We start from the raw sequence: 21,513 nt of genomic DNA on the forward strand, positions 1-21,513 counted from the left end.
GGGTTAAACAAAACAAAGTTACCCTCTGTTCTTCATAGAGAATATTAAAGGGCAGTTTAAAATGTAAGATTACAAAAGCTCCATTTCTATCAATGTCACTTGTTGAGTGTGTATCTCCAAAACGCTGTGATGTCAGCTTTGGTCGGTAAAAGAAGGCAGACAGACAAACTGAACAGATATGTAGGGCAGATATGTAAGTTAATTGTAGTGTTGGATAGAATGAAGTAAGTGCTGTAACATAGGATTGCTCAAAATAGCTGTGGTGAAGAACCATTTTTTTTTTTAAACTTTGAATCTTTCATGGGCCAGTATTTAAAAAAAACAAAACTAAACTAAAAATGAATTGCTAAAAGAAAAAAGAAAGATGAGGCCAATGAAAAATTATTAACCGCATCGCCATAAAATTACTGTCAAATTGCTAATAATCCCTCATAGCTTACTCTCAGTTTCTTTATATGTCTCACCACAGACTAATAACCAGTAGTTCACAGACTGCCACATTTTTGAGTAGCACTGCAATCACAGGAATACCAACAACTATTATGAAGTCTCCAAAGCAGCAGTAATTAACTTGGATGGATTTGGGAGTGTTCTATAGAGGAAACAACATTTAAACTAACTCCTATTGGGCACCTGGGTGGCTCAGTGGGTTAAGCCACTGCCTTCGGCTCAGGTCATGATCCTGGGGTCCTGGAATCGAGTCCCACATTGGGCTTCCCTTGCTCTGCAGGGAGCCTGCTTTTCCCCTTCCTCTGCCTCTCCCCCTGCTTGTGCTCGCTCTCTCTCTCTCTCTCTCTCAGTGTCAAATAAAATCCTTAAAAACAACAACAACAACAATTAACTCCTATTGGGTAAAGAGGGTTTCATTAGGCAAAGAAGGCACTGCAGGAAGAATAAATAGCATGAACCAAGAGAAAAGTCAGTGAAAAGGGAAAAAGTCAGTAAACCTTTGTTATTTACCCCATCAACATATTCAGTTTGACTCTTCTAAAATAAAGCCAAGGTAGGTGATCTGCAGTAATTTCTGATTTTCCTCAGTTACAGGCTCAAATTGTGGAAGTGTGTCACTGAACTTGCTGTTAAGGATCTGTTTCTCCATCCTAACCCTGATTCTTATTTATTACACTACATCATCTCTTGAAGTAGAGGTGGAAATTTCACACTGGGGTCTAGTTTGTGTAGGCTGGGTTTGGTTCCAGGTTGTGGGTTGGGACCACTTTGACTCCATATATCTTTTATCCTCTTTAGATCATGGGATCCCTGAAGTAAAGGCTGGAGTGGTAGAGGGCATGCCCAACTGTAGGAACACACTTTAAGCCTCTGCTATTCCCCCCCAATAGCCATGTATCCAAACTCAAGTCAAAGAGAGGAGCAGTCCATTCTAGTGACTGTGAGGCTATGGCAAGGGTGTGAATTATTTTTATAATTTTTTATTTTTTTATTAACATATAATGTATTATTAGCCCTAGGGGTATGGGTCTGTGAATCGCCAGGTTTACACACTTCATAGCACGTACCCTCCCCAATGTCCATAACCCCACCACCCTCTCTCTACCCCTCACCCCCCGCAACCCTCAGTTAAACTGTTTTGTGAGATTGAGTCTCTTATGGTTTGTCTCCCTCCTGATCCCATCTTGTTTCATTTATTCTTTTCCTACCCCCAAACCCCCCATGTTGCCTCTCAACTTCCTCATATCAGGGAGATCACATGATAATTGTCTTTCTCTGATTGACTTATTTCACTAAGCATAATAAGGGGTGAGAATGTTTAATACTGCTACCTGACAATGAAGAATTGGGATCATTACTTCAATCCAGCACACATGCCAAAGTGGGACTGTTGAATTTTGTGGGCTGAAGTGTAATTTCCTGAAGATCTCTCATGTATCAGAGTCTATTCTGAGAAGATATTCTACACAACATCACAGACTACTGATATTTCAAAAGCTCTTGAAAAATTATAAACGAAAATTAAACTTGCAGTATCCCTTGGTTGATTTTTAGAGGATCCTTTTCTCATTCTAGGCATTCTTCTGTTAGCCTTTAGACTCAGACCTCTTCAAACTCACTCCACCTAAGTCATGTGATCTCCATGTAAATAAATGTAGGGCTCATTTTTCTGGGGAATGGCAAGTTGCCAAAGATTTCTAAGAGGAGTTACAAATTCTGTTACTGCAACAAATTGAAAGTAGGTTTCACAAATATTCAAATGTTGCTATGTGTTAGATTGTGCCATTGGTAGCAGAACAGAAAATTAACCCAAGAGAAATTGGGAGAAATTAAAGGTAAAGTCAGGCAAGACAGATTTTGATGGCTTAATATCCATATTGCTTTTAAGATGTCACAGGTGAAAACAATAGAGATGTTATTTGTTGGTACTTTCTCATGGACCAGATGAAGTCAACCCAGAGGATAGGATCCTCCTGTGGTCCACTGTTGCCCACTCTGGTGGAGCACAATTAGGGACTTTAGAGGCTGCAGAATAGACTTTGATGGCTCCAGACAGAGGTTTGAATTTCGGTTTGATACACCCCTAGAAATTTGGGCAAGTTTTTTAGCTTTATTAGCTTCAGGGAGCTTATCTATAAAACATGGAAAATACTTCCTTATTGGGTAATTTTGTCATTAAACAAAGCAATGCATGTAAACAGCACAGTTAGCAAGTGCTTAATCAGTGTTAATTATTAATGCTGTTAATGTTCCCTGATCAGTTTTGTTTAGGTAACTAGACTTTGACATCAATAAGTAAATGTTTGGAGAAGCTGAATTGCAGCAGTTATCAGCTTTAGAATTCCAGGTTCATTTCTTTGCCCTGACACTTACAAGCTGGGTGAATTTGGCAAAGTTACTTAACACTCTAAACCTTGGGATCTTGATCAGAAAATGGGTTACAATTATCGATCTCTCAGGGGTATAAGGATAATTGAAATGGACATTTTAAAGCATGAAGTATGGTGCTTGCACATAGACAATAAATAGATGAATCGTGATCACTATCAAGAAATTCAACCTAGAAGGAAGAAAATTCTGCATATAACTTCAAACCCTTTAACAGGCACCTGAATATATCATCAAGAATTTTGTGACAACATGCAGTTTCCAAGACCCCTGTCTATGCTATTGGACTTTTTTTTTTTCTAAATGTCCCTGAATGCCAATTCTGGGCTAAAGTAGAAAATGAGAAGACTGTCTTTTTGTGCTTTTTATCCTCCCCAACCCCTCTTTTTCTATGCCTTCTCTCCATTGGGCTTGACTCTCCAGGCTCCTTTGGACCCTCTTGTTCCCATGGGCAGCCTCCTCGATGGCTCAGCCAGTGCCTCAAGCCTTTCCCTTCATTTTCTGCAAAAGCACACCTGTTCTGCTCTCTTCCTGTATGTGTTCTGATTAGATAAGCAGTTAAGGGCAATAAGTAAAACAAGTATATAGTTACCTTCCCCATACCCTCATTCATCTGTTATAACAAGTTACTCCTAAGAAATAATATTATAGCCCTTAGGCCTGGCAAAAATGATGGCAACACTCAAGTTTTAGGACATACAGAGTATTAATAAGAGCCTCTGAAGATACAGCCATGTGTGGGATACACTTTTTAGAGTCAGCTGTTGAGGTAGTGACACAAGACCAAATTAGGATTGCTTGTTATGATCTAAATTCTTTTAAGGGACTACTAGAGATGCCTTTTGGAATCAGGTTTTAAAAAATCCCTCTTATAGCTAATAATTGGGAGGTTTTGAGGGCTGTGTATAAAAGCACATGCCACTGCAGTGTCCTTCCATGGAGCCAGAGCTCAGCTGATCCTAATTAAGAAATCATTTCAGTAGCAATCATAACCTGTTATTGTGACTTTGTTATAGCCTGGATTGTCCTTCTCAAAGTAACAGATCGAGGATAATGCCTTCTATGAATAGAGTCTGTGAGGAGGTATTCTATTGGTGAACATTTCAAGCAACTTCTTTTAAGCAATAGTATAAAAACAATTTGATAGTAGTCAGTTTGAAAAATGTTTATAAGGAACTAGTATAAACTGAACAAACAATACATTTTTAATCATTTGCTTACCTAAAATAAGTGTAGATTTTTCTAAGTTATTTTTTTCCCTCATAATACTGTAAGGCTACATTAGGCTTTGAATAGGTAAGTGGTACAGTTAGGAACTCCTGACTATAACTACTGCCTTGGAATCAAGTAATTTGCATCCTGACATCACAAAGAAGTGCTATAATTTTTTTTTCCTTAACTCTATCATCAAGTAAATTTATGTAATAGAATAAAGTTTATATAAATCTTTTTTCTATTTTTAATGTATTTATTAAGGAGGACTATGGCATAGTATAAAAATAGTAAAATTTTTCTCTTGAATAGTTTTCTGAAAATTTCTTGCTATTCAAACTTAACATTTTATATTCCAATTTATGATTGTGTTCTAAAACACAAGCAGTATGTATATGTATATATGTATTACCAAAAGTATGTATATGTGCTGAGATCAATGGAAAATAAGACTTAGAGACTAAAAATCATATTCTACCCTATCTTCTGGAAGATTGTTCCCTGCTCCTGACTGAGTGAACCGCTAACAAATTGAGAGGAATAAAAATATTTATAAGGAAGGGGCAAAGTTCTGTTCACTATGCCTGTTTGGATGAAGAGACACTTAAACATTTGAAATGGAAAAAAAATAAAGATGAGTGGTAGATAAGCACACCCTATATCCCCTCCCTTTGTAATATGTCTGTCTCATCACAAATCACTTGTCTTTGGATTTAAAATCAAAACAGAAAAGCGGTTGTAGAAGACAGCTTTTTATTTTCAAGATTTGTTTAGTTGAGAGAGAGCAGGGGGAGGGGTAGAGGAAGCAGGGGGAGGGGGAGAGAGAGAACCTCAAGTAGACTCCACACTGAGCACAGAGCCCATTGTAGGGCTTAATCTCAGGACCCCGAGATCATGACCTGAGCCAAAACCAAGGGTCTGATGCTTAACTGACTCAACTGAGCCATCCAGGTGCCCCAAGGCAGCTTCTAAGATGACCCCCATTTGATTCACAACCACATGAATTCATACCCTGTGCATTTCCCTCCCCTTGAGTGTCAGCTGAACCTGGTCAATTGCTACCAAAAAGTATAACGTGGCAGAAATGATTATATGTCCCTTCCAAGATTAAAGGCCACAGCTTCTGTCTTGGGTGCTCTCATTCTTGGGAGCTTGAAAGTGGGTCTTGGCCCCATTTGGGCCTTGTGATGTGACTGCATCCCTAACTGACCCCTGATTGCAATGTGGCAAGAGGCCCTGAGCCAGTTCACCTCATTAAGCCGCTCCCAGATGGCCTGACCCACAGAAACTGTGAGATCATAATGTTTATTATGGGCCCTGAGTTTTGGGGGTCATTTGTAACCAGTACAGACATTTAACATTATAAATCTAGAAATTTAGTGATCTGAAAAAAATGAAAAGTATTATTTCAATTTTTACCTCATTATATTACCCTTGGCCACTATATGGCATCTTCTATGTAATGTGTATATAGGTTATGTATATATATATACACACATGTATATATGTATATATATATATATTCTATATAATGTATATATAGATTATATATATATAGATAATAGATATATAACATAGCAAATAATTTTCAGTATTAATGTTGAGTCTACTAGTTTGAATAAGCATCTTCCAACTTTGAAATTTAATTTGTTCATCTTTATTTCATTGTTTTATTTATTTTTTCCAGGGGATGACATAAATATATTTTGGATTCATTGTTTCTCTTAAAACATTTTTTCTCTTGATATAACATTGGAAGAGACCGATTTTGTGTCAGGACCCTGGAGATTTTCCTTGACTTGCACCCCATTCTTCTGCAGGCCTTCCTGCATGTGTGAATAATCACCTCAGGGCCTTCAGTGTTAGTGCAGCTGGTGTGCAGACATTCAGGTTCCTTCTAACCAGTTTCACATTTATCCAGGAAGGAGGAGCTCCTGGCTAGTGAGGAATAGACAGTTTTTCAGATCAAAACCTAATGTTCCAGAGAAGGTACAGATGAGAAATATTACTTATTTAAATTATTATTTATCTTCAAACTCTCATTTTGGAGAAGAAAAAATGATGGCTTTGGAGTAAAGAGCTCAGGACTTGGAGTTATAATTGCTAAGATTCAAGTCTCAGTTCTACCACTTGCTAGTTGGGCAGCCTTGGACAAATTACTCAATCTGTCCAAATCCTACTTCCCTTCTTTGTGAAACAGAGAAGAAAACACTTTGCTATAGCTTGTCTGGAGAACTGAATGGGATGGTATATGTGCTGTGCCGGCAGTGCTAACACCTTAACAAATGGTGGTAGAGGTACTTTTAGCTCCACCATCACAATCACCACTGCTCATGAAGAAAAAGCATAGTTAGAAATGTTTCAAGGTATCCTATCAGAACTAGAAAAAAGCAGCAGGATCTACTTCTGATCTTTGTCAAAAAGTTATCATATTTATTGAAATTGTATAGATGTCTTAGGAGATCTGCTGTCACCTGATTACATCTCAGACTGAAGTAGACAAGTTGCCTTGGTGACAGTTGTATTTGCTTACCTGATTCTGGTACTGCCTTAAAAAAAAGTAGGGACAGATTGAGTGGGAGTTATCTACTTAATTTGTTAAAGTTCCAGGAAGAGTGACACAGTACCTCCAGAATATAATTTAGTATAAACTATTTAGGTTGAAAGATCACTTGTTTCCTTTTCTTTCCTAACACAATAATCTATGTGATGGTATACTACTGTGTGTGAATAAAAATGTCGGTCCATTTGACTCACAGTGAATTTTATGATACAGATTCATGTAGGGCTCTGGCTTTGCACTTACAGCACTGAAAAACTGAAGGAATATGGAAATGAATCCTAGAATCTACAGTGAAGAGTTTTATTCCCATATGCTTCTGTATAAGTCGTATCTTATAACTAAAGACCCTTAGTTGATTATTCTATTCTTGAGCTATAATCCGTGGTCTCAAGTTAAATATTCTATTTCTTTCTATTTTTAAAAAATTAACTTACTAAGTAGTTAAAAAACTAACTTGCTAAGTAGTACTAAGTTACTAAGTAGTTATCTCCAGGATCTTTCCATGTTCATGACCTACATTTAGGCACTAATGGTTAAGAATAGGCATTCTGCAATGCAACTTAAGAATTAAGTTAAGTTAATTAACCTGGGGCAAATTAAAAATTCTCTGCTTTGGTTTCTTCATCTGGATGAAAATGCAGATGATAATTAATAGTATCTCAGAGACTTTCATAGAGTTGTTGCAAGGATAAAATGAGATGATCCATCTTAGAACCATGCTGGGCAATAACTAGCCCTACCAGGGCTGCTTTTCTTTTTTTCTCTTTTTTGAAATCCAATGGGATTTCCTGGGGTAAAAGTACTATGTGAACTTGTGAGATAAAAGTACTGTGTTAAAGGTCATTAGATAATTAAGGCAAATATTAAATAAAACTTTCTGGCATTTCTGTCAAGTTTGGGCCCTGTGGCAAGCATGAGGATTCAAATATGAACAAGAAACTTATAATCTAATGGGGTAAACTGAGATTAAACAGTCATAGCACAGTAAAAAAGGACTAAGTAATAGACTGATGGGGATATAGTATTTGGCTAAGAATAGTCCAAGAAGGCCATCGCATAGTAACTCATGTTTGAGTTGAGTATGTACAAAGTAGGATTTTGCCAGAGGGAGGAGAAGGAATGAGATCCAACAAAGGGGAGAAGCTCCTTTGGGAAGCAGAGCTTTGTGAGGAAGAGAGTAGAAGGAACAAGAGAGAGGTGTGGATTGAAAACAACCTTCTCTGCCATGTTAAGACTTGTGGAATTCATTGAACTAAGTAAAAGCATCTAACAAGGGGAATGTTGTGATCATCTTTAGATTTTATTAAAAATAATTTTGAGAGTGGCAGTAAGACACCATCAAAGGGAGTGATCATTGAGAAGAGTGGTCCCAGGTTGACATGGTAGAAGTGTGAAACTGAGCAGTGGAGTGGAGGTGAGGGGAATAAACCATGGAGTCTTTAGAGGAGAGACCAGCAAGACTTGGAGCATAGTAAGCAAGGCTAGCCAGGGACAAGGAGGACTCTGGGCCCCAGCTTGTACAACTAAGTGAGTGGTGACAACTTTTTCTTCCTTCTTCCTTTTAAGTATGTCGAACTTAAATGAGAGATGGAAAGCTTTTGTTCTTGCAAGCAAAAAAAAAATATATATATAGCAATTTTGCTAGAAATGATTAATAGTAGCTCTTAATCATAAATTATTTCTTTGTATTCTCATCTAAGAAATTTACCAAACTACCCAAAAGTTGAAGGATGCCTCTGTTTTTATATTTAAGTCTGGTTTTCTGGGGGTTGGGGGTGGGTACTGCAAATCTTGGTAGAGATTGGGAAGCAGCCAATGAACAAAAATTCTAAAACAATTTAAATTTTTGTGTCACCAATGAATCAAATAGATTCAGGTTGGAGGAACTTCTCAGATCACACCAAGTTTTTAAAAGAGCCATGTGCTGAGAGAAATTATTTTTTTGGAAATGTTGTTCCTTTGTTCAGAATACTCATTTGTTTGAACGAGATCTAAAATGCTTCTTTAAGACTGTAATATGAATATATGTATGTCTGCATATGTGATAAGTAGGTAAATAACATGCACATGTACAGAGAGAAAGAGAAGATATGTGTATTTCCTATAATCTACCTAGGTCTGTTTCATTCCAAAATGATTGAAGAAGTCTTAGTAACACTTGCTTGTTTAGTAATCACATATGAGTCTTTGCTCCAGAGGGAAATTTGGTTATGAAAACAGCATGAATCAGATGATCTCACCCTGAATACTGCATAATATCTTCCAGACTTAAATTATCGCCAAATCAATTCAGACCATGTTTGAAATACCAGATGTTCCCTACCCTTCTTTCTTTTTTCTTTAAAGTATCTGACATACAATACTCTTTCCTGGGTCAGCAGGGTCACTTGAAATGTTGCCAACATATCTGGTTACCTGAAATTATGAATATGGAGAAATTGATTCCATTCCCACTTTTTACCCTAGAATAAGCAGGGGACAAGGGATGTTTTGAGGCATAGATCATGGTAATGTAAGTTCAGGATCTGGAACCTTTAGTTAAGCATATTTTAAAAATCTTATTTGTCTAAGACTAGTATTTCAGGATAAATACTATAGAGTCATTTTTATTTTCTGAAAGAACTTTGATAGGTATTCCCAAAGCCTGACTATAGTTTTTCCAAATATAGTCAACCCAAAGGATTTGCTCTTTTGGATGCTGAAGAGAAATTAATCTGTTATATCCTTGTATTGATACTGGCCAGAAAGTGTTACTAAAATTATATGAAGTAGAGAGCTTTGGGACGTGTGTGCTTATGAAAAACATGTTTTTTTAACGCACCAAGTGTTGACTCTGCAGGGAATACCATATCACATTTGCTGCTAAAATAATTACGTGCAACAGAACTGTGTCTTATCCCTCAGAATTTAAACTTTTTGTTTCCTTTATAAACTACTCTTCCAAACTGAATTCCAAATGATTCTGACCTATAGGAGACAATAATCTATTAGCTTTCTCAAATGACTATTGTCTACTTAGTGTTTAAATGTTGAGCAGAAAACCATGCTGAATAACAAATTCAGATCAAGTTAATCTGAAACCTGATTTGCAGTCATAATTTTAGAATTAAAAGCATGTTAGAATTGATCTCAGTTCCTTCACTGTCTACACGAAGAAGCTCAGAGAAGAAAAATGACTTCTGAAATCATTGGACTTGTCAGGGACACCCTGGGACCAGATCACAGTTCTCCTGACTTGCAGGAGCTCTTTTTGCATTTTCATTCTCTGGTTAGCTATGTAGATCTTGATCATTTCCTTAATACCTGGCATAGCTAATTCTCACAACATGTTATTACATGTGAGCACACATATCTTGGTGTTTGTATTAGTCCAGGGATCTGGACTTCATTTAGCTTCACTTGCCTTAGCTGAGGAGCCAGTACTTTCTGGGTGCCCCCTCCCCTTCACCACTCCCTCCCACATTCCCCTGCACACATCCTGGGGATCATTAAATAACGCCTTCCCTGTTCTTACCCCTCCCCAAGAATTCTCAAGCCCAGATGTCTGGGCAGAATCTAACCTATATGATCTGGATATCTAAGAGTCACAGCCAGGGCCCTTGAGGACACAAGGATGCTAACCAGAAGGTGCAGACTGTGCTGAGGATAAAGGAGATGGAAGAGATATAGGGAGAAGAATCTGGGATCCTGCGCTTCCAGGAATTCTGAACACAAAAGTGAAGGAGGGAGAGAAACCGGCTGAGGATAATGGAGTTTCAGACCGTTGGACTAAGATTAGGAAGAGTTGGGGGAATCCGGCTCCTATGACCTCTTCCCAAAGAAGCCTGGGAATAGGACCCGAGAAACTGTGCCTGGGGCAGCTCTGGTTCGGAAACTCATTTTGTTATTGAGTAGAATGAGCACACTTTCCTTCATCTGAAATATGTTTGACTTGTGAAGGGAAGGATAGCAGATGCCTAAATGCCAAAGTTGTGGTAGAAACAGAAGTTTGCCTCACACCAGTAGAGATACGTCCGTTCTGGTGCAGTTTTCTCATATAAATTGGAATTAACAGGATTAGAAAACACATTGCATTCTAGGTGTGGACCTGGGAAAACACTAGAGTAAGAATGGTGTATCTTTGTTATTAGTGGCATTGTGCCTCTTTATCCTAACAGAGGTTGATAAAGAGAGTCAGAATATGGAAGAAGGTCTCACCCAAGAAGTGGCATAGGTTAGAGATCTTTATTGCTGGGTTTCAAGGAAGTTAAAGTTTTATAGTTAAATACTTAGTAGCTATAAAATAATTTAATGAAATTCCTCTAGGAAAACAACTTGCCAGTCTGAAACTCTCTCTAATCCCTTTAGCTATGAACAATGGTTTTGAACGCTAGGTGTCTTTTTCATTTGTATGTTATTTTTAATTAGAACTGCTTTCATTAAATTAGGGCAGGAGAGTGTATCATATTGCCGTGATCTCATTCCACTCTCTTTCATTTACTCGTTCCTTCTCTGTGATATTTTCAGATTCGCCTCCCTCCTTGTGTCTGAGCATTTGGGGAAAATGAAACTATGTGTTTGGAAAGGTGGGAGGGCCACTCTCTTCAGGTAGTCATAACCTGTACTGGACCAAGGAACCTAGATAGAGATTTCATTGGCCTTTCAGGCTCAACCTGGGGTGTGGGGTGGGTGGCCTGCGGGACCCTGGAGCAGTGCTTCCTGAGCTCTCTGGGGCAGGCTGCAGAGCCCTCTCCTCAAATGGCTGCTTTGCTCAGAGCCAGGTTCCTGGTCTCCGCAGAAGGGGCTCTGTGGCACAGCAAGCCAAGCTTGAGGGGTGCTCTTGCAACGCCAGTCCCCACCCATCCCCTCCACTGCCTGCATGGCTTTCCTCCAGTGCTTGTTCCTTACCAGTCTCATCCTCAGAAGATTATTTCTTCCTTGGGAGAAGGAAAAGAAAAGGAGAAAAAAAAAAAAAAAAAAAAAAGCCCACTCCAGCCTGCTGCAAGTCTGATTCGATCACCTTTCAAGTGCCCTAAGGTGTCCCAGCTCTAACAATGCCCTCTTCTGCCACAGACCTTGACATTAGGTGTCCCCTTTGCTTTAAATGTGCTTTTTCCTCTCTCTACTGAGTCAGGTGCTGTTCATCCTTTCAGCTCAGTTCAAGCATCATTTGTTCCAAAGAGCCTCCCCAGCCTTCCTGACACATTTGTACATTCCCATTCTAAAGCTCTCAGTCATCTGCATTTAGAGTCTTGTAGTCCTTTTCCTTGAAGCAGAAATGGGCCAGGGAATCTTTGGAAAACTGACGGGTTTGCACCTGATGCTCTGCAGAGGTCCACCCGCAGCGCAGTGGAGTACCGGCCTGACGAGGAGTGTTAGGTTAGCAAGCTGTTGACTGGCTGTGCCCTCAACCGCCCTCCTCCTGATTTGAGTTTCCTGGCCTTTTATATGAGGGGGATGCCTAGACCTGTCCAGTAATAAGAATTTGTGGGCCACTTTAGAAGATACATTCATGAAACATCACCAGTTTTAATAATTCTATAGGTAAACCGATCACTATTATAAAAAGATAAAAAGCAGGTAGGAAAGAAACAATTTGCCCCTTTCCAATGCTGACTTTCTAAGTTGGCAATTAACAACACTGGGCCTTAGTGTAAAACCTCTGCTGACTAATTGGGGTTCTAGTTATATTAGCTAAGCTTCCAGGTCCATTCAGAATTAGAGAATGAGGTGCTATTTTTCGAGTATGCTTGCAGGATTTTATTAAGGCCGGCATTGCTCAGTCCGGGTGATTCAGATTTGAAAGCAGGTAGGAATTTGTGGACATTTAATTTAATGTGTGCGTGCATATCTCAGTTATGAAATAAAATGTATTTCTTACTGTGAATTATATACAGGAGAGTTTAGGAGCAGCTGATTTAAGCTAAACTATGTGATTAAGCCTTAGTAATGTCATCTTAATTTTTTTTTAATTTTTTTTTTCAGCATAACAGTATTCCTTGTTTTTGCACCACACCCAGTGCTCCACGCAATCCGTGCCCTCTCCAATACCCACCACCTGGTTCCCCCAACCTCCCACCCCCGCCCCTTCAAACCCCTCAGATTGTTTTTCAGAGTCCATAGTCTCTCATGGTTCACCTCCCCTTCCAATTTCCCCCAACTCCCTTCTCCTCTCCATCTCCCCTTGTCCTCCATGCTATTTGTTAGGCTCCACAAATAAGTGAATCCATATGATAATTTTTATTTGGGATCAGAGTTTGGTAGGAATACATGAAACACCCTCTGAAGGAAATCCATACACCCGGTGAATTCAGGATTGTTAACTTTCCTGTAATGGAAAATTAGAAAGAGCTTAAAAAAGAGTACCCTTTTTTAGATTTGCCATTCATTTTAGTCTGGATATCGTAATGGAGAAAACTCTTTAATCACATTCCTTACAAAGACCGGGAAACTCAGGGTACCTGGGTGGCTCAGTTAAGTGTCTGCTTCAGCTCAGGTCATGATGCCCAGGTGCAGGGATCGAGTCCGGCATCTGGCTACCACCACTTTCATGTTCTCTCTCTTTCAAATAAATAAATAGAATCTTAGAAAAGAAAATTCAAATAATGGGTTTCTCTCTCTTTTGCTTAAACCACTTTATTTCTGTACTGTGAGCTGTGATCATCAGTGACAAGGAAACAATTTGATTCCCTAAAGAAAGGCAAGAAAAGAAGCGAGCAAGCAAGAGAAAGTGTCACCTAGTATTAAAGCATACAACTAAAATCTTTTTAGATTTTGGTAATGGGGACATGGCAAAAGTGATGAAGTTTAGTTAGTACTGGACAGATTTTTATCACCTTTAGAGAGTATGCTTGAGATGACCTGACTTAAAATTAATGTTGTTTCCCCTTAGTAGCTGGGTAGACCTTAGTTATGGTAAGAGGATGTGGTCATTTTCTTCAGAAAAAAAGGAAGGGCTTCATCTAAACTTGAGGGCATGGTCAGACTGATCTTTCAAGGAACAAGTAACAGTGTGGTTTGGGTTGCATAGCAAAAACACAACTTGAACTCTTACTCCAGGCACTAGGTGGTAATGAATTTGTCAGCAGTCACTGATGTGATATTTAAAATACAGAGTGACCTGGTCACTGGTGATTTGCCGATGTGCTGATGTTAAGTGGGCTGGTCTTTTTTACTCTAATATCAATAGTTGGGTAAAAGAGCTTTCATGATCTCCTTGTGTCCTTCCCTCTTCTGCACCTTCTCCTTTGCTGTTTATTAAGTCATGTCTCAGCAAGTTCCCAAGAATTATTGTTTAAATATGATTAAAAAAAATAGTTTGCTATAATAAGGGCAATAGTACATCCCTTCTATTCCCACCCTCAGCATAAAAGCACAGGCTTCAGCGTCAGAAAGACCTGGACCCAGATCACTTCTCTACCATTTATTTACACTTTGAGCTTAAATAAGTTCTTTAACCTCTCTGAATTTCAGTTGTCATCTCTAAAATAGAGAATAATATTGCCTACTTTATAAGTATTTTATGAGATTTTTTAAGATTTAGGTAAGTGCTTACTTCTATTTCTGGCATTCAATATATGCTTGTTGCTATTATTATTATACTTATAATAAATAATATTTTGAATATAATAAATGTGATATTATAAATGATAAAATTGATCATGCATTAATAAAATAAATTAATAGTAAATAATAAAATGAAATAATATTATTTTAATCATAATTCCTAAAATCTTTCTCATATTCCTTGTTTGCTGCAAAATATGTTAATTGGGGGCAGCCTTGCTTTCTAAGCTCTGGCTCTTTGCTCCCTGTTCCTATTGTATACAGGGCATGTAGTAGCCAAAGAGATAAATTTATGACTTTTTTGCAACTTGCAGTATTTATAGTCTTCTACACAGTTGTATTCTGGTGCTTTTCATGAAAAAGCCAATAAGAATTAAAGGTATGGAAAAAAAAAAAAGAATTAAAGGCATGTTGTATAGGTATTTCTAGTCCCCATATCCGTAGCTAGGTGTCATCATTAACCAAATAATGTGATACTCATAAAATATTTGTTTGAAATTATAGCAATAGGAGTGGTAAGTGGAATTTATTGAATTGATAAGATTTTTAAAAACTATTATAATACACATTGTTTTCTCCTTAACAGATGGGCTTAGGTCATGAGCAAGGATTTGGAGCCCCCTGTTTAAAATGCAAAGAAAAATGTGAAGGATTCGAACTACACTTCTGGAGGTAATGTTCTAAAAACTATAAGCACATGAATAATTTCTGCTCTTTGACACTGCTTCCTCAGGCAGTGGAGATCTCTTGCAAATTCTCTAGCATGGTTGCTAAGAGGTAGATCTGTCATAGTCTTTTCTAAGAAATAAATTAAAAGAAAATCTATTTTGTCTTCCTATCATTAAGTGTGACTGGGCTAATTAGATCATAGTAACTATATTTGGAATTGTTTATTTGCTGTCCTTCAGATTTCCTATGAGTTTAGATTACTGAATATGTCTCTTTTCTGAGTGGCAAATAAGTTTATGGTAATCTGTCACTGTTTATTTTAATTATTGTTCTTTTCTTAAAAACTGGTAACTTTGCACATCTTATCTGTATATTTGCAATAAACAATAAATATGGCTAATTAAGCATCCATGTGTTAGTTGCCAGGACGTAGACTTGAACCTAAGGGCTCTTCAAAATTTTCAGCTATAAATTTACTACTGAGAAACTTTGAAACACTTAAATTTAAAAAAATAATTCATTTCCATGGTCTTGGCTTGAATCAAGTACACATACATGGCAGACAAATGTTAGTGGATCAAAAATGTGAATTTTTGAAAACAAAAATGTGAATTTTGTGTAGATCTTATTTACATATTTTAAAGTGATAGTAGGTCATATAAATCTAAAAATTACTATTTTAAACCTGTTCTTATAAAGAATATAAGTGTTGTTCATCAGTGGCTGTCAAGGACTGTAATAGTAGTTTATAAATCTGTTCAAAGTTGGAATATCAGCATGTTATTGTTAGAAGAAAAAAGTCATCAGCTATACATCATTAGGATGAGGATAAAAAGTCATCAACTATACATTATTAGGATGGCAGATGCCTTATTAGAATAAATATCACTTGAGAACCACTTCTGTATTGCATTTCCATAGAAAACTCTAGAATAAAAAATTTAATCTATTGGGACTGTAAACAATGTAAAAAAAGGAGAATGTAAACAAAATTTGAGATATTAGGCTCTTTTTAAAGTTAGTTCATTTAGTAAGTTTTAGGAAACAAAGACAGTATTAGGTAGCAAAGGCAGGGATGCCTGAGTGGCTCAGTGGGTTAAAGCCTCTGTCTTCAGCTCAGTTCATGATCCCAGGGTTCTGGGATCAAGCCCCTCATTGGGCTCTCTGCTCAGCAGGAAGCCTGCCTCTCTCTCTCTCTCTGCCTACTGTGATCTCTGTCTGTCAAATAAGTAAATCTTTTATAAATAAATAGATAGATAGATAGATAGATAGATAGATAGATAAGGCAACAGAAACCTCAGCTTGCCAAGAATAGATGGTACAGGTCTTTATTTGTAGGGAGCTAAAATTTTCCAGGGAGGTTTTTAATTACACGGTTTTTAACTACAAGACTTTCATGGCTCTTCCCTGTGCCCCCTTTTCAAGGGACATAGCAGTTAGGCAGCATGTCTGTTATGGTTTTGAAAGGTAAAGTCACTAGACACAAAATAGATTGCATGGATTAGAATACATTAGCTCCGGGGCGCCTCGGTGGCTCAGTGGGTTAAGCCGCTGCCTTCGGCTCAGGTCATGATCTCAGGTTTCCTGGGATCGAGCCCCGCATCGGGCTCTCTGCTCAGCAGGGAGCCTGCTTCCCTCTCTCTGTCTCTCTCTCTGCCTGCCTCTCTGCCTACTTGTGATCTATCTCTGTCAAATAAATAAATAAAATCTTAAAAAAAAAAAAAAAAAGAATACATTAGCTCCTAAGGTGCACACCATTTACTTGTAGGCTGTGTAGAGAGTCGCACTGCCCTCTGCTGGGCATGATTCTTACTGTACAATCAAAAAAATCTTTTTATGTTGACTACAGTTGCCAAAAACTGCTAATGACATTGTTAAAGCTCATTCCTAAGTGGTAGCATTCCTAAGTGATAGCATCTTTTCTCTAAAGCAGAAGGTTAGTTTAGAGTAATTCTTGTTTGTACTATATGATTTTTATATTGCAGACTGTATTCTCTTCTAGTCTATCCAGACTATAATCTGAGACTTTCAGATAAAAATGTCAGAGAAGAGCTGACTTCTGTAGCATGAAAATCACTTTTTAATTTTAATTTTTCCATTTACTTACCTTCGTATACTCTGAGAATCTGTTAGGAGCCTTAATAGACTAAGGTTCTGCCACAGTCTCCAACCTCACTTGAGTTTTATACGGTTTGTCCAGAAGCTATTACTTAGTAGTTCTGTCTTATTCCTGGCATGAATCCAGACACATTTCTCTCTCAAAATTCTTGATAATTCCCTGACTTTTTCTCCATAACTGGAAGGCTAGAGGGCAGGTGCCTTTGACCTGCAGATGAGCCATTTTTAGTACAGTCATTGAAGTAAAATATGCTAGGCCAGTTGTCCTCAGTGTAATAAACATTCCAGGTCTGGTCCAGGGCCATAGAACTGCTGTGATTAAAGTGGACATAGAGCCCTAGGATCCTGTCCACTGAGCTTCCTCTTCCATCTTCATGGTAACCATTGACTTCTAGGACCTTTAGGGCTTCATGGGACACATTATAAAAATCAGAGCTAAATTATTCGGCACTTTTTAGCAGTCTCACTTCCACATAGCCATAGAATGGTCTTGAAAACGGATACAACTGTGTACTTACCAATAGCTTAAGAACCTTCATTGCTTTCCCACTGGGCTTGATCCTTTAGGCAAAATCTTTGACCTCAAACCTCAACTCCTGCTTTCTTGTGTAGTCTCCTCTCCTGCTTCCCTTCTAAACACTGTGCATCAGCTGCTGAGCTACATGCTGTTCCCTGAAATTCTTATAGGTTTTGTGTGTGTGTGTGTGTGTGTGTATGTTTCTTTTAGCTGGAAAGACCCTACATCTTACCACCATGAAACAAAAAGTCCTTACTATCCTTCAAGTCTCAGATCAAGCATTACCTCTGAGAACTCTTCTTTACTCCCTGTCTAGGTCAGCTCAGGCTCCCGTAGCAAAATCCCATAGACTGGTGGCTGAGACAACAGAGACATAGTGTCTTCTAGTTCTGGAGGTTGGAAGTGCAAGAAGTTCCATACAGAGCACGGCTGGGTGCTGTGAGAAACCTCTTCTGGCTGCAGACAGCCACCTTCTCTCCGTGTCCTCACGTGTCTCTGCATGCACATGGAGAGATTTCTCTCTTCATCTTTCTTCATCTTCTTTTTTTTTTTTTTTTTTTTCTGGCAGTGGTTTTTTTTTTTTAATTTTATTTTTTATAAACATATAATATATTTTTATCCCCAGGGGTACAGGTCTGTGAATCACCAGGTTTACACACTTCACAGCACTCACCATAGCACATACCCTCCCCAGTGTCCATAATCCCACGCCCCTCCCAACCCCCCTCCCCCCATCAACCCTCAGTTTGTTTTGTGAGATTAAGAGTCACTTATGGTTTGTCTCCCTCCCAATTCCATCTTGTTTCATTTACTCTTCTCCTACCCCCTTAACCCCACATGTTGCATCTCCTCTCCCTCATATCAGGGAGATCATATGATAGTTGTCTTTCTCCGATTGACTTATTTCGCTAAGCATGATACCCTCTAGTTCCATCCACGTCGTCGCAAATGGCAAGATTTCATTTCTTTTGATGGCTGCATAGTATTCCATTGTGTATATATACCACATCTTCTTTATCCATTCATCTGTTGATGGACAGGTTCTTTCCATAGTTTGGCTATTGTAGACATTGCTGCTATAAACATTCGGGTGCACGTGCCCCTTTGGATCACTACGTTTGTATCTTTAGGGTAAATACCCAGCAGTGCAACTGCTGGGTCATAGCGTAGTTCTATTTTCAACATTTTGAGGAACCTCCATGCTGTTTTCCAGAGTGGTTGCACCAGCTTGCATTCCCACCAAGAGTGTAGGAGGGTTCCCCTTTCTCCACATCCTCGCCAGCATCTGTCATTTCCTGACTTGTTAATTTTAGCCATTCTGACTGGTGTGAGGTGATATCTCATTGTGGTTTTGATTTGTATTTCCCTGATGCCGAGTGATGTGGAGCACTTTTTCATGTGTCTGTTGGCCATCTGGATGTCTTCTTTGCAGAAATGTCTGTTCATGTCTTCTGACCATTTCTTGATTGGATTATTTGTTCTTTGGGTGTTGAGTTTGCTAAGTTCTTTATAGATTTTGGACACTAGCCCTTTATCTGATATGTCATTTGCAAATATCTTCTCCCATTCTGTCAGTTGTCTTTTGGTTTTGTTAACTGTTTCCTTTGCTGTGCAAAAGCTTTTGATCTTGATGAAATCCCAATAGTTCATTTTTGCCCTTGCTTCCCTTGCCTTTGGCGATGTTCCTAGGAAGATGTTGCTGCGGCTGAGGTCGAAGAGGTTGTTGCCTGTGTTCTCAAGGATTTTGATGGATTCCTTTCTCACATTGAGATCCTTCATCCATTTTGAGTCTATTTTCGTGTGTGGTGTAAGGAAATGATCCAATTTCATTTTTCTGCATGTGGCTGTCTAATTTTCCCAACACCATTTATTGAAGAGGCTGTCTTTTTTCCATTGGACATTCTTTCCTGCTTTGTCAAAGATTAGTTGACCATAGAGTTGAGGGTCTATTTCTGGGCTCTCTATTCTGTTCCATTGATCTATGTGTCTGTTTTTGTGCCAGTACCATGCTATCTTGATGATGACAGCTTTGTAATAGAGCTTGAAGTCCAGAATTGTGATGCCACCAACTTTGGCTTTCTTTTTCAATATTCCTTTGGCTATTCGAGGTCTTTTCTGGTTCCATATACATTTTACGATTATTTGTTCCATTTCTTTGAAAAAAATGGATGGTACTTTGATAGGAATTGCATTAAATGTGTAGATTGTTTTAGGTAGCATAGACATTTTCACAATATTTATTCTTCCAATCCAGGAGCATGGAACATTTTTCCATTTCTTTGTGTCTTCCTCAATTTCTTTCATGAGTACTTTATAGTTTTCTGTGTATAGATTCTTAGTCTCTTTGGTTAGGTTTATTCCTAGGTATCTTATAGTTTTGGGTGCAATTGTAAATGGGATGGACTCCTTAATTTCTCTTTCTTCTGTCTTGTTGTTGGTGTAGAGAAATGCAACTGATTTCTGTGCATTGATTTTATATCCTGACACTTTACTGAATTCCTGTACAAGTTCTAGCAGTTTTGGAGTGGAGTCTTTTGGTTTTTCACATATAGTATCATATCATCTGCGAAGAGTGAGAGTTTGACTTCTTCTTTGCCGATTTGGATGCCTTTAATTTCCTTTTGTTGTCTGATTGCTGAGGCTAGGACTTCTAGGACTATGTTGAATAGCAGTGGTGATAATGGACATCCCTGCCGTGTTCCTGACCTTAGCAGAAAAGCTTTCAGTTTTTCTCCATTGAGAATGATATTTGCGGTGGGTTTTTCATAGATGGCTTTGATAATATTGAGGTATGTGCCATCTATCCCTACACTTTGAAGAGTTTTGATCAGGAAGGGATGCTGTACTTTGTCAAATGCTTTTTCAGCATCTATGGAAAGTATCATATGGTTCTTGTTCTTTCTTTTATTAATGTGTTGTATCACATTGATTGATTTGCGGATGTTGAACCAGCCTTGCAGCCCTGGAATAAATCCCACTTGGTCGTGGTGAATAATCCTTTTAATGTACTGTTGAATCCTATTGGCTAGTATTTTGGCGAGAATTTTTGCATCTGTGTTCATCAAGGATATTGGTCTGTAGTTCTCTTTTTTGATGGGATCCTTGTCTGGTTTTGGGATCAAGGTGATGCTGGCCTCATAAAATGAGTTTGGAAGTTTTCCTTCCATTTCTATTTTTTGGAACAGTTTCAGGAGAATAGGAATTAGTTCTTTAAATGTTTGGTAGAATTCCCCCGGGAAGCCATCTGGCCCTGGGCTTTTGTTTGTTTGGAGATTTTTGATGACTGTTTCAATCTCCTTACTGCTTATGGGTCTGTTCAGGCTTTCTATTTTTTCCTGGTTCAGTTGTGGTAGTTTATATGTCTCTAGGAATGCATCCATTTCTTCCAGATTGTCAAATTTGTTGGCGTAGATTTGCTCATAGTATGTTCTTATAATTGTCTGTATTTCTTTGGTGTTCGTTGTGATCTCTCCTCTTTCATTCATGATTTTATTTATTAGGTCCTCTCTCTTTTCTTTTTGATAAGTCTGGCCAGGGGTTTATCAATCTTATTAATTCTTTCAAAGAACCAGCTCCTAGTTTCGTTGATTTGTTCTATTGTTTTTTTGGTTTCTATTTCATTGATTTCTGCTTTGATCTTTATGATTTCTCTCCTGCTGGGTTTAGGATTTCTTTCTTGTTCTTTCTCCAGCTCCTTTAGGTGTAGGGTTAGGTTGTGTACCTGAGACCTTTCTTGTTTCTTGAGAAAGGCTTGTACCGCTATATATTTTCCTCTCAGGACTGCCTTTGTTTTGTCCCACAGATTTTGAACCGTTGTGTTTTCATTATCATTTGTTTCCATGAATTTTTTTCAATTCTTCTTTAATTTCCTGGTTGACCCATCCATTCTTTAGAAGGATGCTGTTTAGTCTCCATGTATTTGGGTTCTTTCCAAATTTCCTCTTGTGATTGAGTTCTAGCTTCAGAGCATTGTGGTCTGAAAATATGCAGGGAATGATTCCAATCTTTTGATAACGGTTGAGACCTGATTTAGGACCAAGAATGTGATCTA

The 21,513-nt window shown here is 38.3% G+C and overlaps 1 protein-coding gene and 1 long non-coding RNA gene across 3 annotated transcripts in view; one reads left to right on the forward strand and one right to left on the reverse strand.

The window, feature by feature from the left end:
• The window catches only part of LOC125080943 (uncharacterized), a 44,485-nt gene that overhangs the window by 18,398 nt on the left and 4,574 nt on the right, over positions 1-21,513 (reverse strand). The gene's annotated exons all lie outside the window — the stretch shown is intronic.
• The window catches only part of TES (testin LIM domain protein), a 52,260-nt gene that overhangs the window by 8,551 nt on the left and 22,196 nt on the right, over positions 1-21,513 (forward strand). Inside the window, exon 2 of the mRNA XM_047695174.1 lies at positions 14,745-14,830. Within this exon, the coding sequence (XP_047551130.1) occupies positions 14,745-14,830 (86 nt within the window). The remainder of the gene's footprint in view (positions 1-14,744; positions 14,831-21,513) is intronic.

This window comes from Lutra lutra, chromosome 11 (assembly GCF_902655055.1).
Source record: "Lutra lutra chromosome 11, mLutLut1.2, whole genome shotgun sequence".
Classification (NCBI taxonomy): Eukaryota; Metazoa; Chordata; class Mammalia; order Carnivora; family Mustelidae; genus Lutra; species Lutra lutra.